This window comes from Pelecanus crispus, chromosome 5, assembly GCF_030463565.1.
Source record: "Pelecanus crispus isolate bPelCri1 chromosome 5, bPelCri1.pri, whole genome shotgun sequence".
Classification (NCBI taxonomy): Eukaryota; Metazoa; Chordata; class Aves; order Pelecaniformes; family Pelecanidae; genus Pelecanus; species Pelecanus crispus.
Genome location: NC_134647.1, coordinates 20,417,956 through 20,439,591, shown reverse-complemented (window position 1 = coordinate 20,439,591; position 21,636 = coordinate 20,417,956). Strand labels below are relative to the sequence as shown.

Below are 21,636 nucleotides of genomic sequence, written 5' to 3'. Positions count from 1 at the left end.
CATAACTATTGTGATTATATCATCCACTTGTTGTGTGACATTAGATGAGAAATGCAAATTCCAGAAACTTCGTTACAATTTTTGTTGCTTATCAGAAGCATTTCTTACTCTCAAATAGTCAGTATAGAGACAAAACAAGGAAAACAGGCTGGGTACAATGAAAAGCTGTGGAATGCCGGAGTGCAAACACTGAATAAGATCTTTTATAAACAAACTACTTAATATTTCTTTCTTTATTGCCATCAGCTCCAACAACTCAAAACTTATCTTTTGAACTTGCTATTATTCTTTCCTTGTACCCAGCTCTTATTTTTCAGTCACACTAGGGTGTTCCTTGTTATTTTGTATTTCCTTATTGCCATTTCAATAGAGATAGATACTGATAAGTGGATAGCAGATAACAGTTTCTGTACTAAAGACAACACTAACTGTGACTGCAACAGGCATTGTATTTTTGTTAAGTTGCGGAATTTCAATTCCAGTCATTTGCACAAAGTAAATATTCTGTGCCTCTTAAAAAGGCCAGGTGTCTTGGAAAAACTTCAGACTAATGAACTACACTGGACTCATTAGCCCACTGGTGCAATTAGTCTTCAAAGGAACTACACTGAATTATACTAGATATGCATCTTTGCCATTTTTTGTTCCCAAAATATTTCTACACAGAGCTTAAATTTTTAACCCCATGCTCTTTTTGCCACATTCTTAAGATGTGGAATGTTAAACAGCTTTTGCATCTCCTCAGAGAAGTGAATCCCTAGCTCCAGAACAAATGAGGTTTGTAAATGCTTGAGAGCAGAATGTTCTACATAAACGGGAGATAGTGTCATTACTTAACACTATGGGAAACATTTCAAAAGCTGAAACACCCTTGTGTTCAAAAGTAGGAAAGTGTTTTAAAAAGTCTGAGGCTCCTCGTCATCGTTGTTTGCAAAAACTGATAAACATTTGATCCCCTGGAGTTCAGTGTTCTTCAAAGCCATGAACGCCTCAGCCTAGCCCCACCTCCAGTCCTTTGTGTTAAAGGTGTCCACGTGGGGGATATCTGCTCAACCTATAAATCTGCATGTCAAAACATAGTCTATATCGTGAAATAGTAAGCATTTCCTTCCAAGAAAATCAATAAATATCATTTTGACTGTTTAAACTCAGTATGTATTTTTACTACTTAGCTAAAAACACAAAGATTATTTCTAAATTCTCTTCAGACCCTCTGTTTAACCAGTCTATGTTGCAACACTTGGCCTGAAGCACTTCTATTTTTAGCTCTAATGGAACAGTCTTAAATTGCTTATTTTCTGTTTACTAAAGTCATTGAGCTTGTAACCATGGCAACTGTGGCAAGTGCCAGAGCTTAACTGTTTTACTAAATGGATTGATGGTACAGCTGCAAAACTTGAAAGGCCAGCATGTCAATTTTATACATAGCTCAAACTGCCATATATACCATATTATAGCAAGTACTACATTAATTATGAGGAACCAGAATCTGATCTTGTTTATAATATAAATCTTTACTCTCTCTCCTCAATGGCCAGGGGAAAAAAAAAAAAAAAAGAATTATTCTTGTGTAACCCAGATCAGGATCGTTTTTTGTCAAATTGCACACCCTGTCAAGTTTCAGTGATTACTGCATTTGAATGCATAAATTGCAGATGATGTACATTAAACCAGTCCCTAGTCATCATGGAAAGACACCATCTCACATCTGTGTTTGCATGAAGCTTTTAGCACGTTATCGTATTGCTTACAGCAATTACATTATTTTTTGGAACCACTATATTTTGTTAGGTTAATAGAAGGAATTAAATCAAAACTAATGACTTTGTCACATGAAACTTCTTAAGAGTTATACTGGAAGAACTAACACAAAAGAATTCTTTAAATCTGTAATTAGGCATTTGAACAAGAACACCCTGAGTACTAGAGGTGCTGAGAAATTACACCTTCTGTTCATTTCAGTATAAGCTGTGTATGCTCCATTTATATGAAAACTAGGGTACTTTTAAATTCATACTTCAAATTGTATAGAACAGTTAAGTCAAATACTTCTGAAAATTATTGAAAATTATTACCACAGTTCAGAAGTTTTGTTGTGATAGAATATAAAACCCCATAGGATCAGATAACAAATATAATTTTTAACACAAACCTAACGATTCTATGATTCTAAACAACATTATACAGCCCCCAAAGGATTGAGAGCTAAAATAAGAACAGTGATATATTTACAGCCATAAATATTTAATGCATGATTCATCCTGTTATAATAGAACCAAAAGCTTGAAGAATGTTTGACATTTAGAAGAATGGGGTTCTGCTTTCTTCGTGAGTGTTGTGGTTGGAATAGTGTTCACATTGCTACTTTTGGTGCTAAATGTCTCCATATCGCAAGTCTGTCTATATAGGTACTTCCAGTGTACAAATAATAAAAAACCAAAAAGTAAAATTGATATTTCAAAGGAGAGATCTTTTGGAAGAGGTAATAATCTAATAAATTATCAAAAGATGTATTTCTTTCTATGAAAATGTTCCTGTTTAAATTAAAGAATAATGTGTTTGATGTTCAATCATTAAATTCAAAGAAATATTCTTCATTATTTATTGGTGTAACTGGAAATACTGGAGTGAAAAAACAGTGGTTTCCTTTCATTTATGTATTTCTTTTTTTTTCTCCATCTGCAGGATCTACCTTCATTTGCAACACCCACATAATTCCAGTGAAAAATCAAGAGGGAGTAGCAATGATGTTTATTATTAACTTTGAGTATGTAACAGATGAAGAGAATGTGGCATCTCCTGAGAAGTGCAAGCCAATATTGCCATCCAAACTTGTAAATCGTAAGTTAGTCATTGAAAGTTCTCTACTTACCTCTACTCTTACATGGGAGAATAATTAACCTGGGCAATACTGATACCAAAGAAATTATGCAATCCCCATTGCCTGACTCATTTAAGACAGAATTAAAAAAAAAAAAAAGAAGTTAAATGTAGCAAACCTGTTATAAAGTTGGTGAGAGAATCTATCAGAACTTTGGTAATACTAACAGCATGGATCTTGTGAGTACTGCTACGAAATATAAATTCATTAGAAGTAAAACATTTCACAAAAGTGCATTACCCTCGACAAAAATTGATTATTAATGGAAAACTGAAAAAAAAGCATTATGATGTAGCCCAAATATTTCACCTTAGCCTATTCAAAATTGAATATTTCTATCTTCCTTTCCAAATAAAAAATAGTTGTTGGAAGGTTTGATTAAATTAGACTAGAAAATATAAAGCATGTGGAAAAAAAAGTTAAAACATAATTAAACATCCTGATTTTATCAAACTGAAGTATTTAGATTGGCTTGAAGGATGTGGGGTTTTTTGATATACAGGAAATGCTTTTGTTTTCATTCCACTCTGGAACGTAAGTATTGTCAAAATCAGAAAACTCTACACAAAACAAAAGTCCACTTCTTACACAGCTAGACTGTGTAGCTTTCTGTTCCACTATCTGCAGAACATGTGCTCTTTTGCTGACCTTCACTCTGTGCAGCAACAGCACATGATCCTTCTGCTTTGCATCTGCACTCACATAATCTGCTCTTACTAAAAGATTTCCCAGAACATATCCCCATTTGTACAAGCTCTTAGTAAAGCACAGCATGCTCTAACAGTGAGCATTAACACTTCCCCCTGGCTCGCTCAGCAACAGCTGGAAAATACCTTTTCACAGTGTAATAATCTTTAATGTTAGTATGATAAAGGGACCTGGAAACTACGTTCAGGTTCAACACTTCAGCTTTCTCCAGATAGGAGACAAAGACTGGTACAATCTTCACTGTGAGAAGCAAAGGGAGAACTTTCCCAATGTAAGCACTATGAGTACATATCTGAAGTGATGACATGTTGTATTATTTTTCTGCTAGTTATGTTTTAGGAGATTGTAAGGAGCAGGCGTGTAGCTGCGCATATAACAGCATTACCGGGTTCCTTCTGATAAAAGCAGTCTTTGCCATTCTTCATAATCTAGCCTTTCTGCATCTTCTGGACAAAATGCATAGGATCTCACTCAAAGCTCTGTGACTATCGAAAACACATATAAACAAGTCCCCCCATAATACCGCCACATCGATCCCATTTTTAAAAGATTGCAATTTGCTTCTATAACTAATAGGGATACTAAAAAATACTATTTTCATTAATCATGGAGAAAGACCCCTGACTGAATCACTCCAGATGGGCCAAAGTCTTTCCACTTACATCTGTACAATCCTCCAATGGCAGTAGATATAAGATTGTGGAAAGGAAAATTCCCATTACTGGAAACTAGCAGTCTGCAAATAATTATTGCTCACCAAATATCACAAAGGAGCCTTTGTAAATATTCTTTACAACACATATTTAAAATCTTGTGCTTGTATACTTCCTTTTCTTATTCTGTTCTGCAGCAGTTTTTTGAATAACCAATACGGCAGATTTTTCATTTTTCTTGAGATAGCAAGAAAACATTTTTCTCTTTGTAGTAATGTTATGGTAAAAATCCCATTAAGGGGTATCAGAAAAAATAATAAAATTGCATCAGAAAAAACATGATAAAAATTACATCAAGTAAACCCTACTCATATTCTGTTTCTATTTCAGGATGCCATGATTTTGTGAATTTTGAACACTTTACTTCCTGATTTAAAAAAAAAAAAAATTATAACATAAATAAAATTGTTCAGCTGGTCTATGCTTAATGTGGTTTTATTGACAAAATAGAAGGTAAACTATGAAGGCGGGGTGGGGGATGGCGGTAGGAAGAGCTCCATGTCCTGAAAAAGAGCTTTTTGTTCTGCTATCTGCGATATATCACTGTACATTTTCGAGTGTTGTCACTTGCCGTATTTTAAAGTGAAAAGCCGCTAAAAAGGACATCCGCAAAAAAAAGCACTTAGTCAAAACATCCTTCTCTTGTTTTACAGTAGTTATGCCTGACATACAAAGGGGATTTCCTTGCTGAGAGTTCTTGAAAAATGAATAGGTGGGGCTCCAAGCTCAGTACATAATAGAGAAAGATCAAGGTGCAAAAGGAGGCAAAGAAAGGTGATTTAAACGATTTTCCTGCTAGTGGGTACAGCCAGATGCCAGAAACTGGCAGAAACTAGAGCAGGCACATGTCTGCTCTTACTCCTACCTAGTTGCTTGTGGTTTCAGAGCAGACTTATGTGGGCAGGATGGGAAGAATGGTGATACAAAATATGCTACATAGCCAAAAATTCCTCTTGGCAGAGACAATTCTCAAGAAAGAGGCCAACCTGTGCAAAACATGCAGAAATAACTGCAAGATACTGTGTACAGGCCAATGGTGGAGTTGAATTGAAACAAACAAACAAAAGCCTTGACATTTAGAAAAGGCAGAGAGAGACCAATAAGCAACAAAAGAAGTTACAAAAAAAGGTGGATTTTTTACCAGTAAAAACATCTTTTTTAAGTCATGTTCCCACCATAAGAAAGGCAAACAGCATTCTCTAGGAGGAAGTTAATTTTTCATCTTATTACTCTATTTAGAACATACATCAACAGCTAAAGCAGGTGCTCTGTTTTCATTGGATCACACACAAAATGGACAGTAATGGGTACTGGTTCGGCGGGCGGGGGGGAGGGAAGCAAAGAAACAAAATCCCTTCAAATCCAGCAACCAATTTAGAGAACAAAACATAGAGAGGGAACCAGCCAGGAACCAGCCATACAACAAGTGCAATACATCTCTGACAAACAACCAAGATAAGCAACAGCTAATGACAAAAGACAAAAGATTTCAGATTGCATTATCATCTACTACCCAGAAGTACACAGATCATGAGAGATTTCTTTCCAGAGCTCCTTAGATTGAGTTTTCTCATACTAGAATGTCTTTTCAACATGAGAGCAAATAAGAATGACTGAGTCAGGTTGCAGGAGAGAAGAACTGAAAGTGAATAGGAAACAAAAAGATTACAGTTATTTTCCTGACCCTAGAAAATAAGATAATTCTTCCATACTATCATTCTTTCTCTAATTGATTTATTAAGAGTCGACATCAAATTTATCAAGTGTAACTTTGAAAAAACTTTCCTTTTTCTAAAAGTATCTATCCTGCTAGCTGCAGCCAACAGTTTTGAACAAGAGCACTTACCACAGTGCTCCTCGTGACTGAAATCTAACACAATGTAAGAAAAAAGCATTTCATGCCATACACACAGTGCGGTCTGTTTTCAACTGCTCTAAGAGAAAAGAGGGATTCCAATCTGCTAAAGGGCTGGGGGCACTCTGAACAAGTTAAAGACCTATGGAAGGCAGCAGCCATTTGCTAGGTTGAGCTCAGAGACTACATGTAGTTCTGGACAGGCAGAAAATTAAAAATTTACCAGCTGAATACTGACAGATATTTTAAAGAGTGTTTGTAAGCTCTTTGGGACAGGGATCCTGTCTTTTGTTATGTGCCCTTATGATGGCTAACACAGCTACCTTCTGATTCAGCATCGGGCTTGGCATATTATGATAATAATAGATGATTAAAAAAAATATGGTATGTTTCCAGTAGTTTGATGACCACATTTGAGTATAAATAGAATTTTTTCTAGTCTGGTGCTCAAGAGCTCCTATCTCATATGCAGCAAAAAGCTGAATAGGCAGTAATGTGAAAAGTGATGATACTGGCTTCACAATAGTAGTGTAAATATCCTTACAGCTGATCCTTTTGTTCCCTTTATTCTTCCTTGCAAGAATTTATCATCAGTTCTCTATCGCAGTCTGACCAGTGTTTATATAATCAAATAGCTAAATTTTCAAAAATCTTAGCATGCACTAACTCTGTAAAAAACTACTAAATCACAGCCAACTGATTTTTCACTCTTTTCTGTTTCATTGCTTTTGTGTTTTGCCACAATTCTGTATTTCAGCATATGCCATTTCAGCAGTAAAACAAAGGAAGTCTGCGTTCATATATAACTCCTTTTGGGGGGAAAAAATACTGCAAAACATTTTTCATATCTTTTTGTTTAAACATCTAACCAAATTTATTTAATACTATATACTATGCCATCTTTATATTCAGCGAGGTGAGGAAATTTCTTCTGTAAGCACTTATTCCATGACTGGGTAACATCCTTTTTTCCAGTGAGGATGTATTTGTACAATGTGCAGTTGAGACTTACAGAAAGTGACTTCTGCTGTGGATGTCCATTCATCATCCACTCACTCTTTCTAAATTGTGTCTCATTTCCAGATATGAGAATTCTGTTCATTCTTACTTCAAATCTTTTCTAATAAGTTTGTTTGCTTTCTGTATTGCCTTTTCTTAGATCATGTAAATGTTTTATAATTCCAGAAATTAACTTCTGTACCCAAAGATAAAAACACTTAATAACATTACCCCACCTCATTTTATCTGTAAAATACTTGAAGACATAAATACCTGGTTTTTAAGTGAAAGCATATTTGTTTAGCACATTAAAGTGTTAAGATCAAAAGTTCTGAGCTACATAAGCCCTAAAAATTTTTTTTACTCATACTGTAACATTTCTTATGGATTATTCTCTGTCACATCTGATAAGACAGTAACATTTGCTTGATTGTCACTACGATGATAAAAAATTATTCCCAAAAATGTTGTTCATAAATTTTCATTAATCTAATTTGACAAAATTGGATAAAATTTCCAACTCTAACTGAAATAATGCAGAAATAATGGATATTTAGCAAGAAGTTTTTAGAAAAAGAGAACTCACTCCTGTTAGACAGACTGTAAAAGAAAAAAGAGCTTTCTGTAGATTGTCTACAAAGAACTACATTAAAAAGAGATGTGATTTTATACCAGTTTAGCTAAAAAACTGTGAACACTACTAAATTACCATTTAAATTTGTCTACTAGTAACAGTTGTTAACCAAAATAAGATGAGATAAGAATTCCTGTACAGGCTTTGTTAAACTCTTTATCAGACTCCATTAAAATCTTTTTTATAAAGTGTTAAACTACTATAACTTCTATATATAAATATGGCTTTTAAATCATCTGTTGAGGAAAGGGAACGTAAATGTCCAATTTTATTCCCAAATCTGTCAAACATTCCAATCTGGCATGTTCAACTACTCCGCCAATTTGATGAAGAATTTTCACAGAAATTTAACAAACTGGTGGCATAAATTAATATTTGCTCCTGGCACCTGATTCTGTTCTTCAAAGCTGTCAAATATTTTACATCTGTAAAGCTAGTAACTGCAAAATATCAAAATCAATCATGACACAGAATGGACACAGAGAAAATCAAGTCATTTCACACTGACAGAAAGTCATAGATCTGAGGATACTGACTTTGATATGAAGTATGTAGCTATAATTTTTCTACTCAAAGTAGACCGTTTGTGGGATTGTAATGTACACACATGCACAAGATGAGAAAAACCTCTTGGAAATTTAATTCTGAGTTGTCTTCATCTTCTGCCCCATCTAGAGCATGCTGCTTTTTTTCTGACCTGTAAGTGTTTTTTCTAACATTTACTCCAGCCCTTTCTAAAGCAAAACTCCTATTAATATGTAGTCTAAAATAGCTAAAGTCAGATGAGGTAACGTCATCACAAGTTTTATTCACTTAACTTCGAAACATTTTGACTAGCTAGAAGTACTAACCTATAAGCTAATACTGGTTCCCAAACACATTACCTCATTTCCTCATGGGAGAAAGCCCAGAAAGTTATTTGATTAAGTACCTAATTGCATTCTGCCAAAAAGGGATACTTGGGGATTGTCTTATCATATTATCACTTCAAAAATCTATAAGCCTATTAAAAACACCCTGGAATAATTTCTTGGGTTTCTTCCTCTAAAGGAAATGAGGGGATCTCTTATACATCTAATAAATGCATACTTTTTGGATAAGGTTCAAAGAAAATGAACAGGCTAATTATATTCTTAAAACAGCTAAAACCATAATCAGGAAACCTTTCAAGCAAGGAGATCCTTCAAGGTGCTTACACTTCACCGAGTTTGGCTCTGTCCTGGTCCTAGCGATGGAGTTACATTTCAGGAGTAGCACAACTGAAATTTAAATCAGGCCTTTCCTTTAAGTCAAAGAGTTAACTCAAAAAATGGTATTTGTTTTCCTCAGTGCAGAGCAGTTTGCTATATAGGTAAGCATAGCAGTTTAGTGAGAGGCAAGCATATATTTTTTCTAAACATTTCTGAACAACATTGTAATGAAAAATTGTATGCCATTTGATGCACAAAAGTTTGCCACATAGAACATGGCACATTTAAGCAATAGTAACCCCCTGACTTTGCCCAACAGGTAATGAGAAATTTGTCCAGGGTCTTATTTTTAGCTGCACCACTGGGACTAAATTAATCATAAGTCAGGGATGGTCAAGAAAAATTGTTTCCAGGAGGACAAATGTTTCTATCTAGCCAACCAGCAGCATAGTTCTGACAACCCCAGTGTCAATATGTGTATTTGTCTTCAAGGCAAATTACAGTGAGACAGTGTTGAATTCTTAGCAAAGGAATATAGCTGAACAGCAATCAACAGTAAAAGACAGAAGGACCTCTGGTACTTTCACCTTCTGTGCTCCACGAATACCTAACTGCCTAATTAACAGAACAGCCATTAAGATAAATAAATTCTATTAGTCTTCTTTTACAGACAGAGAAATACAAGTGGGGTGGCTGTATTTTGTTTCCTCATGCCGGCTACTGTTGGGGCTCAGATCAGAAAGGAAGCCTCCCTGGATTTTAGCCACTGTAATTAGCTGTTTGCATTACAGCCTCTCCCAGCTAGGATCACAGAGCTATTGTGCTAGATCTTGTACAAACACTCAATAAAAAATGGGCAATCTCTGCTTAAAGAGATTACAAATCAAAAAGAGGGAATGACACAGCTTTCAATAGCTTTCTGTGGAGGTGACTTGTGCACACTAAAGGCACACAAGCTGACAATACACTGGCTATGCAGAGACCCTGCAAATTTTCCTTCCGCTATTTAAATAAATACATAGTAAGTGTGAGAAGTGAGTATGAAAAGGATTCTTGGCTTGGACTGGATCCAGGACGTTTCTTCCAGTCCTACATTTTCATTCATTTTTAAACAGGCCTCCCGTCTATTTGTTCTTTTCAGGACATTTAAAACAGGTGAGTTCTGTGAGGTAACTTGAAGGCTAGGATAATGATTTTGCAAAGTCATCCCACATTATAATACCTACCCTCAGGAAGCTATAAAGGCAATGAGTTTTGCAGCATTCTCTGAGGGAAGAGAGAGACATATGTCTCTATTATTCATAATAAGAACTAGCACAGAGAACTTAACACATCTGTGCACTTGTTAAGTTGAATTAGAGATTTTAACCTTGAAGAGGGAGAATTCAAAACTGTCAGGGTATCTCAAGCTTAGACAAAGAGGACTACTAGATAGCAGGAAAAACATTTAAATGGATTTGAGAAGCTTTTTGATGGATACTGGTCATAAGGAATATGTTTTGTTATTTATATTATTCAATATGGAGTAGACATTCTTTTAAGGTAAGCAAACAAAATAGCTCTATAGATAAAAATAAGGGGGTTTACCACAATTGTGTCTTATTTCTCAGCCATAGAATCCTATCATTGTTACTTGACTATATTAAGGAGCATAGCACCCAGGCAAGTTGGGCATTTCAAAGACCTGAAAGCAACTGGCAAAGACACATAGTCTGAGGAGTTCTTCCCATGAAGACATGAAATAATTGAGCCCTATCAGGAATATGAAACTTCTCTAGGGTCATACTCTGAACAAGTGTCATTGAATAAAGCCTATTCTTCCTAAGGACATTATGAATTCTTAACTTTTCAGTAAGTTTCCTCCAAACAAAACTGGCATTTCCTAGCAAAGAAATTATCACTAAGAAATTAGAAGAGGTTCCATTTCCTGAAAAATAGCATGTTAGTCTGGATACACCTACTTTAGTTTTCTGGCTGAAACATTAGCAAACTTTAAAACTTGGTAATTGGAAACATATATCGGTCAATGCAACAAACAGTAATTATCAAAGTACTTCTTAATGGAATAGTTCTTAAATTTTCAAAATAAAAAGGCAATGTACTTTTAGAACAATTCTTCTGCAGATTACATATATTGTATATAAATTCAAGCTACCTGAATTTGCTTCTAAAATGTGTGGAAAATTGATATTCTACCTTCTTTTCTTAATAGTCTGTTTATTTTTTGAACCTGTTTCTTCTTAAGCTAAAGCTTTTTGTAAATCTAGTTTAATTGTATTTCAGATGGTAACAACCTTTCAAGTGGCTCTTCTTCAGGTAAATCTACCTTCTAAAATTCTATCTACTAAAGTCCTTTTATTGCTTTGTTCTGGTTCTATTATTTCAAGATCTCATTACATTTTATATAATTCTAGAAGAGTGTAAGTCAAAATATGGCTCTTGCTCCCACTCTCTGAATACCTATTTCTGCAAAACTGTAGATATAACAGCTAAACTATTAAATTTAGTATAATTATATGACATATAAAATCCAAATGTAGTGATACTTTTCAGCTTATTATCACTGAAAGTTCTTGTATGCAGAGCATAAAAAAATTTCAATCAATATATGAGAAAAACACACTGCAGAATTTGTTAGTGGTATATAAATTCAGCGTTAAAACATAAAGAGAACTTCCAGGCTTCCTGTCTCAGACAAAAGCAATATTTTTTATTCTATGAAGTCTGGCAACCAAGGTGATGAAGGGTTGAGAATTTCCTGAGAACTTGATTTAATAGATGGAATGAATTCCTTTTTCCAGCTACCAAAAAACCTACCCTATTCTCAGCAAGACAGCAAAATATCATGCTAGTTGAAGAATCCTTTGCATATAAAATTTGTTGTGATGCTTGCTATTTTGTTTTGTTGCAGTTATTTACTTTTTTCTTCTTTTCCACTTTTTATTGTGGCTAAGAAATAAAAATGCAAAAAGTAAAATCTCTTTTTGAGAGGACCAAGAATTCTTTTTTTCTTTTGGCTTTTTTACAAAAACACTGTAACTCCTATAATCTTAACATAATGAATAAGATCTAATAAAATGACATCTCTATCAACAAATGGGAAGAATTCCAGACAGGAATATGTACAGGTTCATACTAACATCCAAGAATGTAACCATTCTTTCTTTTGAGGGAGACCCTGAGAACGTTGTTCAGACTAAATTCACTGGTCAACCACACACAGCCTAGCCCTACATGTAGCCAGAGACTTCATTCCCTTCCTTTCATGTTTTGACAGGCTACTTAAGAGGCCTGTGTGTAGACAGGAGTATCTGGAACCATATTATTCTCTCAGCCATTCCCAATGTACTTTTTAGGAGAAGCATAGCCTGAAGACAAAAATGTGCCATCACCAGTACAGAGATAAAACAACTTTCTCACAAGAGAACGTAAAGAAGATTGCTGTTACTAATACTGATAGAACTCAAGTGCAACCTTAAATTTTAGAGAAAGCTAAAAGAAGAACAACTGAAGTACCAAAATTGAAGTAGACCATAACAGAGAATAAAAAACCTGTGTGTATGCAGTATGTGAGAATTATAAATTTAAGCTTCTAAAGTTAATAATTGGATATGCTTTCCTTTTCCTGCCTGAAAAGAAATGAAGATTATTTAATGAGCAGATCAAGAAAATGATCCACTTCTGTATGCTTCTCTACATTTGGGGGAAAAGAACTGAAAAAAACCCATAATTGGCTCTTGCTGTAATTCTCTGTCCTAAGGCCTGCTAAGCCCAGACCAAAAATAAGGCAGCATCACATGCCTCAGTGTTTGCATAGAGTACATTCAAGTATTTGCTGCTATTTTAGACTGTCAGTGTTTAAGGATTCCATTTCTCAAAAGCAATTGTTTCCTTCAGTCTGTTGCATGAGTTGTTAGGAGGTATTTCCAAGCCTTTGAGCAGCAATTCAATAATTGCCAGTGTCTGTATTTCTGATAACCTAGATCCTGAAAATTCCTTGACAGTAGGCATTCAATTATCAGAAAATCTTTCAGCAAAGAGCTGACTTGTGCTCCTTTTGTGAAAGTAATTTTGCTCATTGTTTGGGGAAGTTTCAGAACAAAAGTATTGTTAATTAACCCATGCTTTGGAGGATAGGCTGTCATAATCAACCTACCTTACCTGCCCTTGTCAAGGAAATCTCTCTCTGTTTAGAACAGGTTGATCTTTGTGGATATGTATGTTGTATTCTTTAATCTTCTATACTGAAAAAGTAACATATTTTGTATTATAGCCAGACCATTCATCCACTATGATAAAACTATGCATGACTTGATTTTCTTCAATGCTCTACCACAGTTAACAGGTTGTACCAGAACATAAGCAGTTCAGAGTTTGATCTAACTCTCAGCCTAGGACAGGTGGTACATCATGCCAGGAAACAGTTGGGACAGCTTCTACACCTCACTTAATTTATCTTGTGCAAACTTTTTGTGCATTTGGGCTCCTTTGATTTGATTTTGGAAAGTCTAAATCTAGAGAAGGTTGAGAGTCTTCTAGACTGAATCTAGCTCCCAGCTAGGGAGCCTGAGACCAGCTACCTCTTCTTTTCCCTTTGGTTGACTTATCTGGAAGCAGCTTCAGATACTGGTTTCTGGATAACTACTTCTCTGCATCGACATGAAAGTAACAATGCTACTAGAGATGCTACAAAAACTGGCTGAGCAATTCTTTGGGGAGCCATTATGTCCTCCCCGCTGCTGTCTCTTAAGGCTACCCTTCTGCAGTGCTCAGGATAGGAAACCACGAATCCCATGTGCATAGACATGGGTTAAACAGACTTTGGGGTAGCACATAGCATCTACCAGTAATCCTAAAACCACTAAAGAAATTGTAGTGAACGTGAAGCTCTCTCAGTTGTAGGTGTTTCTCTGACTTTGCCACTGTGTCTAGTATGCAAGTATACCTCTTCATGACTAGAAGTTTGAGGAGTACCTTCACTGTAGCAAGGCAATATTCAGGCCAAATATCATTTCCTTTCCTTGTTACAGAATGCTTGCATAGAACAGATAGGGGAATTACTTGCCACGCAAGTGTATTGGATTACTAAAGAAATCCTTATTCAGATACCCCATTTTCAAAATGAAATTTGTATTGATGGGGCAGGAAATTTGCAACCATGATTGTAACTGTTAATAAGGTATTTTTGGAACCAATTTTCATTCTTCTTTTTTTTTTTTCCCCCGCCACAAAATTCTATATGATGGTATTTAGTGTTTAAGAATTGCAATTTTCCATTTATGTCAACATTTCCCATTTCAATACTTACAGAAAAGCAAGGCTATTAATTTTTCTTATGAAGATAGGCTTTTTTCCTACACTTTCTTATAAAACTATTAACCAAAACATTTTATTTCTATGAATTCTAAAAATCTTCTCTTTTGATCTCCCAAAATATGAGACAGAATTAAAAAAGGCTTTCAGAAGGCAAGAAAAGTTGATTTGAATTTGGGACTTTGGAGATAACTACACCTGCAAACAGTTTAGAAGTGTCCTTTCTTATCTGCAGTATATTTTTGGACTGAGTTCTACTATTTAGAAACTCTAACAGTTAGCTGAGATGGCACAGAGAATAAATGCAAACAACAGATTAACTCATTTGCAAATTACTTATTCAGTGAAGCAAGGTTTGCAAGGAGGAGGTGGAATGTAAGCCTGGAATTGTGACTCAGACTCAACTGCTTTTCTCAATTGCTCTTAGCAAGCCACAATTAAACAAATCTCTGACTCAGCATTAAGAAGAACTTGGCAATCCAGTCTTCAATAAAACATAAGGATTTTAATGTAACATTATCTGTATATTTATAGTAAACAGCTATTTGCATCTCAAAAATGTTTTAGTATCGTAAGCCAAGATGAATCTGCTCTGACATCATACCTACACAAAGCAGGGGTTGTCCACTTTCAAACAAAAGACTTTACCCCATAAACAGTATGCCAGGAAAGCTTCCACTGACCCTGTTAGTCTATACTGGGACAGTGGGCCTGGGGCCATGAATTTTGCTTCATGACAAATTGTATTATTACTGAGCTTAGCAAGGAAGTGTAATGTAAACTAGACAAATTCTGAATGGGCCCCCTGATAGCTTTAGCTGCAGTACTGCAGGAGAGAGCTGAATGTCCACCACAGCATTTAGCTCATTATCTATGCAATGAAGAAGAATAACAATACTCCTCCTCTAAAGAATATTCAAATTAAAAAGCAAGAAATAGGGATTTAAACTTTGAGACCATTTATTACAGTTTATAGAAGAATAGCAAAAGGCTACTCATTTAAGTTTTCTATTTCATGCCTAAGAGTCCTAGCAAGGAGCAAAATTCTCACTGAGTATTCCTTCCAGCTGAACTGTAGTTAGACAGCTAAATCAGTAATGCAGTATAACATGGTCATATTAACTTGGTGAAGCAGAAAAGACCATCTGCGCCACCATGAATATGACTAAAATAGAATGCCAGCAAAAAGCCTTTAAGAGTGTCTAATGCCAGAAAACCTTATGAATGGTATTTTTAAGTTCAATGTGCTTGATGACAAAAGAATTACAGTATTTGTTTCACTTTTGATGCAGTAAGCTTTCAAAATTCATTTATAAACTGCTTTACAACTCAATTCTATGTGCATTTAAAAATAATAAAATATTTTTTATGTACTTCACTAATTTCAACTGTAAGCAATTTGTTCAACTATACTTAGTATGTTAGAAGAAATATGTATGTTCCCAAGGTGCACCCTGCTGAATATCACTGTGCAGATTGAAAATTGGCACCTCTAGCTGTTGTTTAAAACATGCACGAATCTGGTTTTATGTAATAGAGATTTCTGTCTACTGTACTGTTGTATGCATATATGCATTAGAGTAATAGATTCAGTGCTAAATACTTGGAATTCAACAAGATTTTTCAGAAATTATCAAGGAAAAAAAAAGGAAGCTGGATTTATATTTTAAAGTAGGGAAAAAAGGGTGGAAATAAATGGCCAGACTTCTAAATACTGAGATGTTATCTGTAGAGTCTCACAGGTTCTTTATTATTTAATACATTTTCAATTACTCAGATAAAAAAGGTGCAAACAGCGAGGTGAGGATGTTTGCAGATGTCACAAAATTATTCAGAATATGATATGAGATTTACAGACATATCCTATGATAGAGTGGCAAAGTGATAAAACAGCAAACAAATTTTTTTACAGACATAATAATGGAGAGTAAATTATGTTACCAACCAAGAAAGAAATCTCTCAGCTGTTGTGAAAATATTTTAAATTAGCATGGGCTAGGAGGATAACTCAAAAAGGTAACCAAATATTAGGAATTATAAGGAAAGGAACTAGGATCAAAACAAAAAATGATTCTGTCACTGCATCAATCCCTGAGTCTGGGAGTAGCTCAGCCCACTGTCAAAAATGATTACATTAGAAATTAAAAGGAACTGAGAAGGGTGAGAAGGTTGATCAGAGGTACACAACACAGTTACACTAGCATTCTTCAGCTTGGAAAAGAGGTATACAAAGAGGAATGTGACAATGTATGAAAAACTATAAACATTACTGAGACTATAAAAAGGCAGCAATTATTAGCTATTTTTCATATCATAAGAAATAGCTCCTTCCCCAAGGCAAGGTTTATAGCAAGTGAGGAGAAGTACTTTTTCACAAAGGTATGCTAAAATTATGGAACCGTTTCCTATAGGATGCTTTGCAGATCAAAGTACAACTGTGTTTCAAAAGCACTGAAACAAATTCATGGAAGAAAGGTTCACCAAACATTCAGTTTGTGGTTTGAACACAATCTCTGGCTCAGAAAGTTTCTGAACTGCGGATAGCCAGAAACTCAGTAAATTTACTGGGTGAAATAAGACAATGTAGTGGTTCTTAAACTCCTTCTCCATGTGACCGCTACTGGAAAATATCAGAGGTCCAAAAGTATGCTAGACAGACCTGTGGTATTGTCTAGTATAGCAACTTTAGCTCTCACACAGGTTTTCCTTTAAGAAAAGGAGGGCGCTCTCACTTTCATTCATATAGAATTCAAGATAAATTCAATACTAAATATATAGGACATTCATTTTAAAACATTAAGCTGTGCCATCAATTGCTCAACACTTACTGTTGGGCATAGGTATCAATGAAAGACTATTTCAAAACTTTTTTTTTTTTCTTATATTTCAGTATGGGATGATAAATTTCAGTGTTAAATATTAATGAACGTTAGCTAGCTACAAATGCTGGTGATTAAAATTGACTGAAAAAAAAAAAAAAGAAATCTTATCCCAAACAGAATTTCTTATCCCAGTAACAGGGAGTAACAAGACATTTCGAGATGTCCTCTGAGAAATCATTTTGCTATTGATTCACTGTAGAAAACACTCATGTAGCAAAGTGATGAGTGACAAGGAGCTATTAGATAAGTCAGACCATTTATGCAATGACAACTGATCATTTCAATTATTTAATTTTATTTTGTTAAATTTTTTTAGCATTTCTTTTTCACCGTTTACTATGTTTTCTCTACATCAGAAGTCCCTGTGCCTCCATCTGTGAGTTGTATTACACAATACCTTAATATATTTGCTATCTGGGTTTGGTTTATTTAGAGGGACAGTGTGTAGATTCTAGAGTTCTTCCCCTATATTTTCTTTATTTGCACTATATTTTACACTTCCTCTCAGCTACTGTTATTTCTTACCATTACACAAAGCTGTTAGTTTCCCACACACTCAGAATAGCCTACCCTACCATTCAATATACAAAGCCCAGCAAAGACCACATCCATGCAAATGGACAAAAGATAATTGCATTGTATAGGTGCAACTGAGGCTTGAGAGCTGTGTCGCTGTTTTTTCTTCCTGCGTGTTCCTTTACTTTTCATTTTAAATTCATTCAAAGTAAGTGCTTAATTTGATCTTAAAATGTAAGTATTGGACAGGATTGTGGCAAAACTGATACACAACTTATTTTTCTTTCCTGGAGGATTAGCACTGGTATCTTCTTTAATTTGTGGCCACTAAGTCAATAAATCAGCAGTACACTTTTAAGCATATGGAGTTCCACTAATAATAGAATCCACAAATACCTATTTCAGGATAACAGCCACCAAGAAAAGTAGTTTGACATGTTCTAGCAGTCTTTTATAGATGCATAGATTTTTAATTTAGAAAGGACCATCAGAACAGATAATCTTATCTCTTTTAAAACAGACTGTAGAATCAATGCTGCTATCCCTGTTCTGAGCTCAATAACTTAGGTCTGACTGAAGTATGAAATCCTTTAACACCATCACTATAACAAACTTATAGCTATATAATATTTCCATATCTACACATTCCATTGCTGAGCATTGTAATTTATTAGGAATATGTCAATCATTTATAGTTGTTATTATTATGGACTGACTGTGTGTGAAAAAAGCAGATTTTCATGACAAGAAACTAATACGTTCTTCTTTTGTATGTATTTACATGTAGGCAGACTTTTTGGGTTCCGGTTACCTGGATTGAGACTTCTAACGTACAGAAAGCAGTCCTTACCACAGGAAGACCCTGATGCAGTGATAGTCGATTCATCTAAGCACAGTGATGACTCAGTGGCTATGAAGCACTTTAAATCACCTACAAAAGAAAGCTGTAGTCCTTCAGAAGTGGATGATACAAAAGCACTGATTCAACCCAGTAAATGTTCACCTTTGGTTAATATATCAGGACCTCTTGACCATTCATCACCTAAACAGCAATGGGACAGACTTTACCCTGACATGATACAGACAAGCAATCCACTAACCCATTCCAGATCAAAGGAAAGTATATGTAGTATACGGAGAGCATCTTCAGTACATGACATAGAAGGCTTTAACGTCCATCCCAAGAACATTTTTAGGGACCGTCATGCAAGCGAAGGTATGGTAGAAAGTCAATCAGTATTGTCTGATGTACTAAGAAAGGAATTATTGCCATTTTTCATAGTAATTATCATCACTTTATAAGTAAAACTAAACATAATCAGCAGTATGCATTCAAAGGGACACTAAAAATATTAAGGGCCCAAATACACCAGGCTTATTTACACTAAATACTGCTTTTCATGTCTAAGCCGACCAATGAAATCATGGGGTTGCTCTTAGAGTACTATCTGCCCTCTGTATAGGGATATAGCAAAACTGGGCCCAACATTCCTAAAGCTAATATTGGTATCTGGGGGGAAAAAAATCAGGTGATCTAGTTAAAATTGCATGCACAGTTCTGTCCCATACTCACATATATTAGATTGTCTTTGACTGTATGAAATCCTACTTCAGAGATTGATGGGTTTATTTTTCTTAAATCTGTAATGCGTACATTGTATATTCACTGATCCAACACCGAGACATACTTTTTCTCTCACACTGGAGAAAATATCCTCAGCAACTCCCTTGAAATGCTTTGTGTAATGCTGAGTGAAATACTTAGTGAAATGGTGAAATGCTTAGTGTAAAATTCTTGTAAGTGTGCTTTTCTCTTTGTGTTAGTACATTCTTGCAGCCAGCAAAATTTACAAAGATGTTTTCTCTGTTTTCTTTTTCTAATGTCTCTCCTAATTACGCTAAGTCATGGAGTATGGTCCATGAGTTCTTGCTGGAGACAGGGAGTTTGAGAAACTTGGGAAACAGCTTAGCAAACAGAGGTTTGAAAGCCCTGTGAATGGAGAGGCACCTTTGAAACTGGCTTTAACAGAACAGTGACAGATATACAATGCTTTTGCAGCAACTGACGGTCTAATGACTTGAATTGCATACTTTTTATTCAAGACAGATGACAAGGAATGTATGTTGAATATTTTAAGATTTCAAAAACATATGTCATGGAAGACTGCACAGGTTCATAAATTAGCAAGAAAATGAATTTTCATTTTCAGTGATTGCCTGTTCTTCTCGTATTCATTGACCGCAAGTATAAAATTCTTTTAAGTTCTCCTGCCTTTTGGAAGGTCCACATCAAGGGCTCTTTGCTTCTGTATATATCCTAAAATACAAGTCTAAATGCTCCTCTGCCACCCAGATTAACTCCTAGAATAGCAGAACTAATTATTCCTTCCAGTTACTCTTCCTGTATTAAATATAGTGGGTAAATACTTGTTTTCGCATTTCTGTTTCTTTTGGACTCTGATTTTTTTCAGTTCAAATGAACCTGAAAATTCAATTAAATCCATCCAAAACCATACCATCTTGCTATATTTCATGTTCACATTCAAGCCAAGATTTCAAGATCAGGATGTACAGGCAAAAATCTCCAAGGTTGAACCTTGTCATGTCTTTTGGACCATTGCATAATCTTCATTTTGATTTCAACTTCCCCAGATATTTAAACTAACCTTCCAAATAAAACACATTTAAAGATATCTGTTTTGTCAATTTCTATTTTCAGAACTTATTCTCATTAAAACACTTCCCAATTGGTCATTCTTCATATAGTTATATGATAAAAATGTGTAAAAATCGGTTTGAATATTCAGTTTCTTTGGCTATAGTGGTACAAAGCTCATGCAGAAATTGCCACATAATTTAATACTTGCTGTGTGGTGGAGCAAAAATTTCTAGCTCCATTTCACTGAATAATATTTTTCAAATGTTAAATACTAAGAAAAATAAATTTTACTATTAGGAGTCCATGTGAATTCTTACGGCCTCTCATGTGGTGTGATCATTTACATTGTGAATAGATAAAACACTGCCACTCTGATTTCACTCTGCATAAGCTAGAAAAGAGTAGAGAATCTGGCCCTAAGTTTAGGTCACACATATGCATTCTAAAAAAGTACAGCAGAACAGAGGATGGCTCTCAGAATTGCATTAGAATTAGTAACCATCCTTGATGCCATCTGCTTCCAAGCATATTAGAATTTGGCACCTTATGCTGAAAAGATGTTTAAATTTAGCCAGCAAGTCCTGCTTGCCTTACTCAACAGAGAGACATAAAACCCTATTGTTGCCGTAAAATCATCCATGCAAGTTAGGCAACCAGGATTCAGCCTAAACCATCTTCTCTGGACTCACAGATTCTGAGCAGAAGCTGTAGATACTGTAGTGGAGAACGTAAAGCCCTAAATAAAAGTAACGTACAATAAGTAAAAGTAAACTACAGTCCCAACAGGCTAAATTATGGGGCCTTTGATGTTGCAAAATATATTACCCAAGGAAGCATAAGGTTTAATATATTTCTCATTCCGTTTTTATTTTGTTTATTGATCCTAATAATTCTGAATTTTCCTGAATCCACTGAAAACTACTACTCTGTCTGAAAATGCAATTAATGATCAAGATTTAATTTTTTTCCACCTCTTCTAGTTCAAATAATATTAATTGAATCAGCATAACGGAATTCTGACAGAAGAGAACAGCATTATTTAGCTCAATACTAACTACAGTAATTCACCCGTAGTCAGGTTTTTTTTTTTTTGGAAGGTAAGGCAACTGAAAATAAATTATTTCATGTGTTAAATTAATTTACGTAGCCTAGTTACCTATCACTTCAAAACTATCATAGCTGTGGCCATTATATGCTGAAAGGTATTACAGTAAAAATAACAATTTAGGACTTTAAATTCATTTGAGTGTACTCAGTTGAATTCCATTCTAAATTTGCCTATGTGA

General features: G+C 35.0%; 1 protein-coding gene across 1 annotated transcript in view; it reads left to right on the top strand.

Annotated features, from left to right (window-relative positions):
• The window catches only part of KCNH7 (potassium voltage-gated channel subfamily H member 7), a 242,744-nt gene that overhangs the window by 141,215 nt on the left and 79,893 nt on the right, over positions 1 to 21,636 (top strand). Inside the window, exons 3-4 of the mRNA XM_075710364.1 lie at positions 2,686 to 2,845; positions 18,483 to 18,907. Coding sequence (XP_075566479.1) covers positions 2,686 to 2,845; positions 18,483 to 18,907 — 585 coding nt within the window. The remainder of the gene's footprint in view (positions 1 to 2,685; positions 2,846 to 18,482; positions 18,908 to 21,636) is intronic.